We start from the raw sequence: 11,144 nt of genomic DNA, 5'->3' as shown, positions 1-11,144 counted from the left end.
TAAAAAAACGTTCACATAGTAAACCAACAGGAACAGCTTTTTTCGCTAACAATATTATCAATTTTCTGCAACTCACCAGCATCCTGCGCGTTCTGAGGGGCCAAGCCTTTTTCCTCCTTATCCTTCGTCAAAGTTTTCGTTTCCTTCGGTGCCTTGGTCTCCTCCATACCTTTTGCCAGCATTGGACTCAGGTTCGGAGCGAAAGAGCTCGTCGTCAAGGAGAGACTCCTCTGGGAGATATGCCACCATCTCCTGCACCATGTTTCCTGGAACATAGAACAGCCATGGTTAGTCGAACATGTTTACGTGCGCTTAGGAACCGTTTAGAAGCGAGAGATCGTGCAACGCTTCAGTGTGCGCAAAGTGCAGCGGAAAATGCACCTGAGACACTTGTTCTACTCGAAGACCTTTGGAAAATGATTCCTTGTAGAGGTTCATAAAGTATTCTTGAGTTACTTGAGAGTGTGGCTCTGGGGGACCTTCACCGTCTCGATGAGCTTGGAAGACTGAGACTTTTTCTTGACATTGCTTGGCTTTCGATTTTTTGTTTTGGAAATTCTGCGAGGGGTTTATATGGCTCGAGTTTCTTGGAACACTGCGGAGGTATGCTTATTCAGTATGGAGGGGTTTTAATGCTGTTTTTCTTGGCTCACTCCTCTACTGTTTGTGTTCAATTAGCACCCAGATCTCGTCAGAGGAAATATAGGGATGTTATTCTGTGACCCGTAATTGCTGAGTAAATTGAGATTTTGTGTCTCACGTGTCGGGAAATGTGATAAAATAATTGTCTGATAGTAGCTGTATTGATCCGCGGTTTTATCTTTATTTCAAAGTGTCTTTTAATATCCATTTTACTACTTTTTAATGGGATTTTTAGAAGTTATAATGAATTTCAAGAATATTATAAAAGTATCGCCTTCAACTATATTTTTATTTCAGTTTCAATTCTTTGAAATGAGATTTCCTCAAATTTCCTTAGAAACTCCTTTCAACTTCCAAAGCTTTTCCCCTTAGCCAGTGTTCTACATTCATATTATGAAACCTCTACATACGAATCTTTCTCTGATCCCACACAAAATCGACAAACGGTCTAGCGAGGACTAAAAAGGCAGAAAGAATTTGTTTTGCACAGATTAATTCGCCATGAACAACGGTTCTAAAACGACCAGAGACTGGCGAGCGTCCAGAGCTCGGGGTCAACGTGAGGTCACGGGGGAACTGGAGTCGGGCCAGGGTCGTGGCACGATTGGGCGTGCCAGGATACGATTCTGGAGTAAAGTAAATGCAACAGCGAGTATTCTGTGTCACAGTGCTACTACTGCTAAACTTCGAGGGTCGCAAGAATTTGCATAAGTCCCCTCTTTTCCTTCGATTCCTGTTTCCCCCTTAATTGTCCTCGGTTTCTGTAGTTGATGGCAGCTGAAACCGAGCAAAGGAAAACGACTTTGAAGAATCGTTCGGTATGGAAATTACAGGAGAAACATGGAGTATTCACTTTGTTGCCTTATCACAGGGAAATGGCGTGTAGGGAATGGATACTGCAGTGCGTATCTTTTAGATGGTTCACCATAAACGTGAGTTGAAACGCAGCCGTAACTTATGAAATTTTCACTTGGAAGAAGCATGAAATTGTCTCGAGTTCTGCTAGGAAAATGTACGACCAATTTCATACGGGAAATTATATCGTTTTACATAATTTATATTACTATGATTATAACAGGTGAAGAAGTTTATCGTCATTGTGTAATCTCTGGAATATTTGTACATACTGCTATTGAGATACCATAATCTATACGGCACAGTAAATTATAGTAAATTATGATGTAGATATGGATTATCGTGAGATTTCTTTATTAAAAAATTCTGTGGCATGGGTAAGTATTATAAGAGAAGGCAAACAATTATTTCTGACTTTAATAAATTCATAGACTAGGTTCTGAGACCGATTACGAAGGGGCTAAGAGAGAATTGAAATAGGTTGCTCCATTTTTTAAAAGTGTAATGAAGTCTAATTCATTGCAAGCTGCAAGGTGATTTTTATTCTTGTCGCAGTAGATAAGACGCCTGACACACAGAAAGCTGTTTTGCAACTCAATTACCAAGTTTGCGCAGGGAAATTAGAATTATTCAATCAGTTTATAAGTAGTTCTAAGTTGAATGTTGTATTAATGAAGACTCGGTTTCGAAAATGTATGCGTGGGAAACGTGTGAGTTATTCTACAATGCGATTCACTGGAAAATAGAAATATTTTGAAGAGAGAAAAATTAAAGATTGACATTTCTTCTACGAAAATATCTGTCAAAATATTTGCTACGATATTCATGTTTGCATGTGATCAGTTACTGACGAATGGAAATTGGTCGAGGGACCTCGTAAAAAGAGACCCCAACACGTTGTACGGATTATATAGTCCAAGATACGAATCAACGTATAAATTTCTGGGATTGCGCAGCGTGTCGTATCGATTAATCAAAGAGAAAATTCCTGGCGAGCTGACCATTAAAACAGACAGCTTCCACGAGTATCCTGTGAATATGGAAATTCATACCGCTGGAAATATTATGGTTCGTTCATTTTCTTCATCGCCTGGAATAATCGCTGGCTATTAACGTTCATTTTAATGTGATCAACTTTATTTGGAGCATTATTTTATATTCAAAAATAATCATTATCTATTCAATTCAGACACAGTATGTATTATTCTCTTCATTAAAAATTAAAACTGTACAAATGACTGAAGCAAAGTATTTTAATCTCTCTTTCCTCGTTAAATTAAATAGAAATGGGTGGAATCTGATTCAATCTTGTAAAAATGTTCGTCTGATTTTAAAGATATTTTTACCAGACGTTCTGTTCATTTTTAAAAATAGATACGAAACAATTTCACTCGCGTGTCCGAAATGCTGCGTGAAACTGAACCTCAGTATCATATTTTACAAGGCAATCAGTGCCTACATATATGTGCACAGAGGGACCTGTTCAAATTTTGGTCGGCGGCCAAGAGTCGTACGCCTTCCGAAAAGTATCACGTGCGCAGCTGTCGCGGAATAAATAATTCGGGGCTAATGGTCTCGTGAGGTTCAACGATCTCTCGTTCAATTCAAGTTTACGGTGTCGTAATAAAAACCAAACAGCCTGTAGGCACGTCACCTATCATGCTGATTAAACTGTTTGTCCTACACGAAAGTAACGGTAAAAAACGCGGTAGACAAATGTTCCTTTTAATGCAATTTTCAACCTAACATAGCCTTTGTAACGAGCCTGTAATTCTGTCAAATAAGAGAGCAGCAATTTGTAAAAGCGTGGACACTTTTTTGGAGTTAAAATTGTTTTCTGAAGGCAAAAAATTAATCCTCAAGGGATGCAACTAATCTTTAGATATTTATTTTCCTACGTGAGAGTGAAGAATAATTCTTTATTTGTGCATTGGACTTGAAATATTTGAGTTCTGAAAAGGTTGAAAATTCTCTTCATCCATTTTATATTAATATATACAAATGAGTAATTGATGTATCATTTAATTAATATGAATCCCCACGCTGAAATGCATCACTGCACGATTCAATCACGAGATTACCAGCACGTTTGTGTTACAAGCCCACGTGGAACTTAATACACCCATCGTCATGCATATTCATCGATTTCCTGCGACTTTGCCCCCATGTTTTATTAAAGGGTTCATGAATCTTCATTGGAGCCCTAGCACGGCATTCAGGGACGATATTCGTTTCGAGCAGTCGGACAAGGCCAATGGGGGTGTTTGCTTTGTCCCCGCTTTTCCGACCTAAGAGACTTTTCTTGAGAAATACTCGCAGTACGAGATCTGCATACGAAAATTCATCTCCATTGATACAGAAGAATATACGTTTTACATATCATTGGATAAACTTTAACGGAGGAAGGTATTGAATGAGCGCGATAAAAACTGCATCATGCACATGCGACTCGTTTTTTCGCTGACTGGAAGGAAATATAGCGAGAAATGTGATTGTGAACAGGTAGAGGAAAGAATGCTAGAACAGGGTCGTGTGAAAGCTTTTTCTAATTTTCACAGAATAGAAACGTCGATAATAATAGCAGTGCTAACTAATGGATGGCTGGGCAACAATAATACCTTGCTCCAGTGGCGGTTAAAGAAACTTTTTGCGACTTCATGAAGTGATTAAGTGATATTTGATCGTCGATTCAATGGATTTGTGGTATCTGAATTCCAGTGTTTGCTTGGAGTCATCGGTTATTAATTCGATGAGAAGATAGAGAGAATTATGATGTTATGGAATTATTGTATGGCAAGAGCAATGAAAGAATTCTGAATAGAGAGTTTCTAAAATAAGTAGAATATAGTTTAAAAAAATATTTCTAAGCTAAGTTAAGAATTAAATTAAAGACGAATACTGTCTAGATTGGAATTAGAGAAACTCTGCAAGTAGAATGAGGAAGTCACGAGTCAGACATGGGTCACAGTGAAATGAAATAAGAACAGAACGCCTTCAGGATACTCTGCAGCTTGCGTAATGTACTTTAGTAGATCTACAGTAAGAAAAATGAAAAAATGTTAAATGAATAACTTTCAAACTAAATGAAATTTAGTAGAAAAATATTCTTAACCTAAGCTAAGAATTAAATTGCTTGAAATCTAATAGACAGTAGCCTAGAGCAGATTCAGAGTTTAAAGAAAAGCTCCAAGTAGAATGAGAAAGCCACGAGTCAGACAACCGTCAAGGTAAAACAAAGTAAGAACTGAAGGTTCCCAAGAGGATGCACCTCATCTCCACCACTTCTCTCACAAGATTACACATTTTCAAGGCGATTACACACCCTCAGCAAATTCTAACACACCACACCACACGAAAACTAATTTCTCAATATCTACCAAAACTCAGAACACCTTCACCTCCTGCAATTTCGACAAAACCCAAGAAATAACTTCCCTCATTTAACACTGTAAAACTCCTCGTCCCAGAAGTTCCCCCCACTTCCAACCACCTCGGGAACTTAAAATTCGAGCGAGGATGGCGCGTAAACCGAGCACCCGCTTTAAAACGAATTCCCCAGATATCGAGGTCGATCGATAGGACTCACGCGAATGCTGTTTGCTCCTTTGGCCAAGTTTTCGCGTGGAAACGGGTCACCGACGATCCTCTGGATAACCTTCGACCCGAGGACCATACGTCGTCGAACCCATTCGCGTCAAATTTCACACGCGAGAAGTCGCGCTGAATTCGTCGCCGATCCTCGCGGTTCGTGACGCTCCAAACGAGCGACAAATTTTGGCCGACAGTCAGACGCGAATTCCGAGTCGCTTTTGAGAGGAATTCGGCGAGCACGCTTTATGCAACGACGTAAAAATAATTTCTCTGCCAGCAGCGCCGCTGCAGCCCCTGTGCTCGCTCGGAATAATCCTCGACAGCAGGGCAACGCGACAGCGAAACGCTTTGATTAAATGCAATCTGGACTGCAATCTGGTGGAAATATCTCGGTTTTAAACGGGGAGCGTAATAGGAAGAAGGCGGGGAAACTAGGGCTGAGGGAAGAACCTATTTGCTGGGGTAGAAATTCCCCATCACTTTCCGCGAAACACGTTTTACCTTCCACGACGCCTCGTGATGAGATGGAGGAATTTCTGGAGGTGCTGGGAATTCAATTCAGAAAAATTTATTTGGGACAGGTTGAATGCGGGGTGAAAAAATTGAGCAGTTTGCGGGAGTAGTTTTTGGAAGTGGAGATATTAAAGTTGAAATTTCTTTGTACTCCATAGAATAACTGGAGGCCTGTTGACAATGTTAAAAAATTGCAATGGCGAACGTGGATCGTGCCATCAGTTTCCAGGGAGCAAAATTCATTTTGTTTTTCTTGGAATCTGAAATACTCAGACGTCCCAGCGGACGTTTCAGTGGAGACCATTATGGAAATGGTTTTCTGTGAAACTTGATCCTCTGATAAAGAACGTTCTTCAAAGCTGCATTTGCTCGCGATTATTTCTCTGTGCAATGTTTACGCGATGTTTCGTTGCGTTTGTTGCCTTATGAGTTACGAGTGGTAGAAACCCCTGAGATGTTTACTATTCCTCCACTCTTTATCGTATTTCGAGAGATACTCCCAAGATCAGGATTAAATTGAATTTAAAGCTGGAAATAGTTCTCGTGAGGATTCTATCGAGGCAGGATCGGTTTTCGAGAGGACTCAGTGTCTTACTAATAATACAGAAATCCTGGTTCCAGCGAAATGTCGATTCTTAGATTCCTCCTCGTCTGAGAAATGTTAAAGCTCTCTACTCGTTTCCACTTCCCCTTATCGTGAAGTAAATACAAGTACTTTTTTCGTTCGAATAACGGAGTTTTAAGTTCCTGCTCAACTAATTGAAGATTTGCAATGCTAAATTCTGGTTCGCAAAAATGGGGACAAAAGGTTCCATAGGGGATTCGTAATTAGAAGAGTTCACGCACGTAATTAACAAGTTCGAACGAGTGGACGGTTTTTTCCCTTTCAACGGGGTGCAGTGTGTTTTTCAGCTGTTCGTAATCCGCGTTGAAAATGAGAGAGAAATATGGGGAAACTCGTTGAAAGCATTTCAGAGGTATAAAAAAGATAGAACTGTTCAGGAAAATGGAAAATGTTCAGTGAAACCTACTGTGAGTTGTTATTTAGTTTTAAATTGCCACTTGTAATTTTTCTGATAGAGATACAATCCTTGTAACGCTCTTATAGAATTCATAGGTCAATTGCAGTTGCTCCAACTTTATGAATTTATTTTCTAGAAATGGAATTCACTTGGTTTTATTTGTTTAGGTGAAATTTATAAGGTGTTAGAAAATTCTAGGAATTCTAGGAATCCAAGGAATCTAGGAATTCCAGAATTCGAGGAATTCAAGAAACCTAAATTTCAAATCGTAAATTTTCTCCTTCTCTAGCAACCTGAATTTTTCTCAAGACAGATAATCGCAACCCTCGAACTCTGCAACAAGAATCCTTATCACGAATTAGCCTCGACGAATTTCACACTCGAACATCAACTTCGTAAAGCATCCTAGAAACGAGAACAATTCTTCAGCACTCATACCAATGGGATCCGCCTGATACGGAAGAAGAGTCTTACACTGATCAAATACCAAAGCTGATTCCATTATCAAGATTATCGCGATCTCGCTTCTGGCTGGGACACTGAGTGGCGTCCTCCATGAATTATTGATTCACCCCCTCGACGCCTCCTCGCGGAATTCTTCTCCAACAAAGTTTTTCTCACTGAACAGCTTATTCATTAAAATCTCACGTCAAGGTTTCCCTATTCCTGCGTGTTCCTCCACGCGATTTTCTGTCATTCCACGAAACGACTTTAACTCGCGCCTTGGTGAATACTTCGAGGTCTTTCGATATCGCCCCTGGCGCGACGGGAGTGGAAAATCGCTGGTATTCTATGAGATCATCGATCGCGCGATTGCCGTCGTCGTCAGAGCGATCGCCGCGTTAAGATAGATCCATTGATCGCCGATAGTAGTCGGGAACTCGTTTTTAAGCCTCGAATAAGTGGAACAGAGTCGTTGATGGAAAAAAGGGAAATTACGTTCGTCGCGCTGCGGGGTAGAATTCCGCCTGGAAATCGAATTCTGAGGAAAATTGTGACTCCCTCCGGTTCTCTGACCGATCGGGAATTGCGGGAATCAGCGAAGTGTTCGTCGATTTTTAGCATGCCAGACACGAGAGAAATAATGTGATGCAGGATATAAATGATCAGGTTCAGGTTTCCTTCGATCTCCTGGATTTTATTTTTATAGGGCGAGCTTTCCTTTTGAGATGAAAATACAATTTGAGGAGGAAAGGCGATCTCTTGGGGCACGAGTGGACGAGAACAAGTATTGGATCCTTCGTGTCTACAATATTTCGCCTGCTTTTCTTCGTGTTTTGAGGAACAATGAAAAATTCGAGGGAATATATGTAATATTTGTAGAAATTTTCGAAATGGAGTATTTTTCTTGGGTAGATATAGAACTGTATTACAAATTTGTGAACGATAAAATAAATAAACCTCTGTTCAATGAAGCAACAATATCTCTTTCTAATTTTAACCTTTTCAAACACTGATAAATTGTATCGCATTGCTTTAAAAGTGATATAATTCGATTCTATTTCTCAATTAAGGCTCACCTAGTGCTAATTGAAGGGAACGATAATATAATTATTCTTTAATGAACAGTTCCAAGCGAATTCGCGGGTAGAAGAGAGCAGTTGGATTAAAAAAGCCGTTTAATGAAATTGTGGACTGAGAAGTGGCTCGTTCCGAGCTACCTTACACACTTCTGCAAGTGTTTAGCGAATTTTAAAAGTTAATTGTTCGAGGGGAGCTCGTGAACTGAAACCCCGAGTAACTGAATGAAAATATTTAATTTCCAGTGAGTAGTCTCTTTCTTGAAGTGGAACATTTTAAAAAGTTTCTTTCTATGGGAGGCTATACACCCATTACTAAATATTTTATTGAATTCTGAGTACAATAGCGCCAACAGTAATACCGTGAAAGCGCATCAAAGGTTATTAAATAGGCAACAGAAATTGTAGACGTTGGAAAATGATATGGCTGCAGTAATTTTTATGCAAACCCCGCTGCCTTCTCCCATTGTCATTGCCATTATTCTAAGACAAGTGCAGGGCTCACAGGCACCAAGGAATTTATGCGGCATGGATAATGGAGCACTTCTAATGGTCCATAAATCTGAGAAAATCGAACAGAGCTATTTTGAGTACCCTTTTACGAGAAGTAGAACGGTGAAGAACGAGAAACACGTAAAGACTCAACTTTCCTACCTTTGGCTCACTTCAATAGAATTATTAAAAAATATGTTTACATGGCAAGACTGGCAAGTGTTGTAACACAAGTCGCATAACCATTCATACTTCTCTATAAAGCGAGCAGACACCCCACGTGTAATAAACTTTTACACCAGACTCCATCCTTTCACCCCAAGCACTTCTAATACACACACTCACAAATCTCCCTAGAATCTTTTATGTTAGATTTAGTGTATCAAGTTTCAGTAAATCATCAATAAATTCCTCCTTTTATTAAAAAGGGCATAAATTTATTTTATAGCAACCTTGCTGTCTTCACTGGTTACTGAAATAAGACCTTTCTGGAAGCTTACCCAACAGTTACGCTAGGAGTAAAAGATTAAAGGATGTTTTAAAATTCCAGCTACGTTCCCAATAAACGCTTAATTCAACATGGACCTATTTCCCAAAGTACAAATTACAGCCTCCCCCAAAGTGATGTCTCCCCCTGGAAAAACTTGTCGAAGGAGGTCATCCTTTCTCGTGCCCCATCCACACCCAAGTCTGAAAACTGCTGCCTCCTTTAATAACGTCGGAAACTTCCTCTAACTGAGACAGTCGCGTTCTTAGAAAGTTTCCCCTAGTTAGGCTTCGGCTCAGCAAAAGATAATTTTCCCCAGGACCGATAGGGTGTCTCTTCGAGAAAAGTTTGCTTCATGCTCTTCTGACTGATCTTTCAAGCCGCTTCGTCGGCTGTATCCCCGATTGCCTAACAGGATTTTCCCTGAAAGCTTTTGTCCCAGAAAAATGCTTCGAGCAATTTTTCCCTTGCGTACATTAAAACTGATGTGAATTGACAGAGGGGGGATAAATACGCAGCAGCAAGTTTACGTAAAAATTCTGGAGGCAACTTCATTCACGCTGAATTTTGCAATTATCAGAAATTTATTTATTTAACAATGCTTCCTCTCCCACCAGAAATAAATACTACCACACGTCACAAATATTATTCAATTTCCTCGAAAGCTAACCCAAATATTGGAACCCGATGAAATTTCCTCCAATAAAAAGGAGAAGGGAAAATACGAGAGAAAGGAGATAATTCCCGCGAAAAAACCAGCCTGAAGCGAATAGAGCTGCTTTGGGATGAGAATAAAAAGCGTTTCGTTTCCAGTCCTAGTCAGATAAGAATTATTCAGGCTCCCAGAGAGAGCGAGGTTTCTCGGGGTCGGGAGAACGTGGCAGTGGAACAGATCGATGTCCATGGCGCCTGCCGCAGCCTCCGCAGTCTGTATCCCTCTATACAAACCCCTTAACTGCCTCTAACAATGTACACAGCGTAGACGGTAATATTAAATAGGGGGATGCGAGCAGACAACTGGGCTAACGTGGACACGCTGGGGAAACCAGATTCTTACGAACAATTACCCCAACTTTCCTCGTGTCCCTTTGCCTAGTGGTCGTCTCGTATTTGCTAATGGCGACGAAAAGTCGCGGAGGGATTACTAGGGTGTTCCCTGGAAACGCTTTCCATGTAGCTCGTGCTGGATCAGAGAATTGTGCTGCGCTGAGCTTTTATCGATATTAGTGGATAGAGAGGAAACAGTTTCGGTAGAGGGTTTTTGGTAAAAATTGAAATCTGGGCTATCTGAGGGATTTGTAGATATGTGATGCAATTTCTGTGATTTGATTGGGTTTTCTAGGTGAGGATGCATTTTTCAGTTGCACTGAGTTTTCAATGTATACGGTAGTAGCTTTTATTATTGTGAATTTATTTTTGTTAAAAATGGAAGTTTTGACTTTTGTTGCTGTCTATGGGATTGATAGAGATGTGATGCAGTTTTTCAAATTGGATTAAGTTTTTCTGGTGAAAGTGCATTCTGCCGTTGCATCGGTTTTTTAAGTGCATATGACGTTGGTAGTAACTTTGATTATAGTGAATGAAAAAGAGAATGTTACTTTCCTAAATAACTTTCTTGCAACACAATACCTTTCACTAGTAGAATGCAAGTGCATTTTTCGTGGAATGCAATTACATGCGCAGCTTTTATACGACGTCGGTAAAAGCACTGAATATTCTAATCTTTTTTCACAGTTACGGTTATGACACTTTTCTAAATAATTTTCTAGCAATACAATATTTTTTCACATGCAAAATGTAAATGCGTTGAAACGCGATTGTGCTATTCTCTTCAGACTGCACTTATGCAAATTTGGAGCATAACTTTTGACCCGTGTAAGCCACATCTGCATGTACAGAAAGAAATGGAATTGCATATTGCACTTGCACCACTATGTTTAGGAAAGAAACAAATTATCTTGAGAAGGCAATGTATACTAAGTTTACAAGATTGATTATTTTTTCTGAAAAAATTGCTTATTA

At 39.8% G+C, this 11,144-nt stretch overlaps 1 protein-coding gene across 2 annotated transcripts in view; it reads right to left on the bottom strand.

The window, feature by feature from the left end:
* Mcu (mitochondrial calcium uniporter) overlaps positions 1–11,144 on the bottom strand; it is a 55,268-nt gene that overhangs the window by 35,096 nt on the left and 9,028 nt on the right. For both annotated transcript variants that reach the window (XM_076390886.1, XM_076390887.1), the window contains exon 2: positions 77–266. In XM_076390886.1, the coding sequence (XP_076247001.1) occupies positions 77–266 (190 nt within the window). The remainder of the gene's footprint in view (positions 1–76; positions 267–11,144) is intronic.

This window comes from Calliopsis andreniformis, unplaced genomic scaffold (genome assembly GCF_051401765.1).
Source record: "Calliopsis andreniformis isolate RMS-2024a unplaced genomic scaffold, iyCalAndr_principal scaffold0022, whole genome shotgun sequence".
Classification (NCBI taxonomy): domain Eukaryota; kingdom Metazoa; phylum Arthropoda; class Insecta; order Hymenoptera; family Andrenidae; genus Calliopsis; species Calliopsis andreniformis.
The sequence above is the reverse complement of the archived record's forward strand: the minus strand, read 5'-3'. Positions and strand labels throughout refer to the sequence as shown.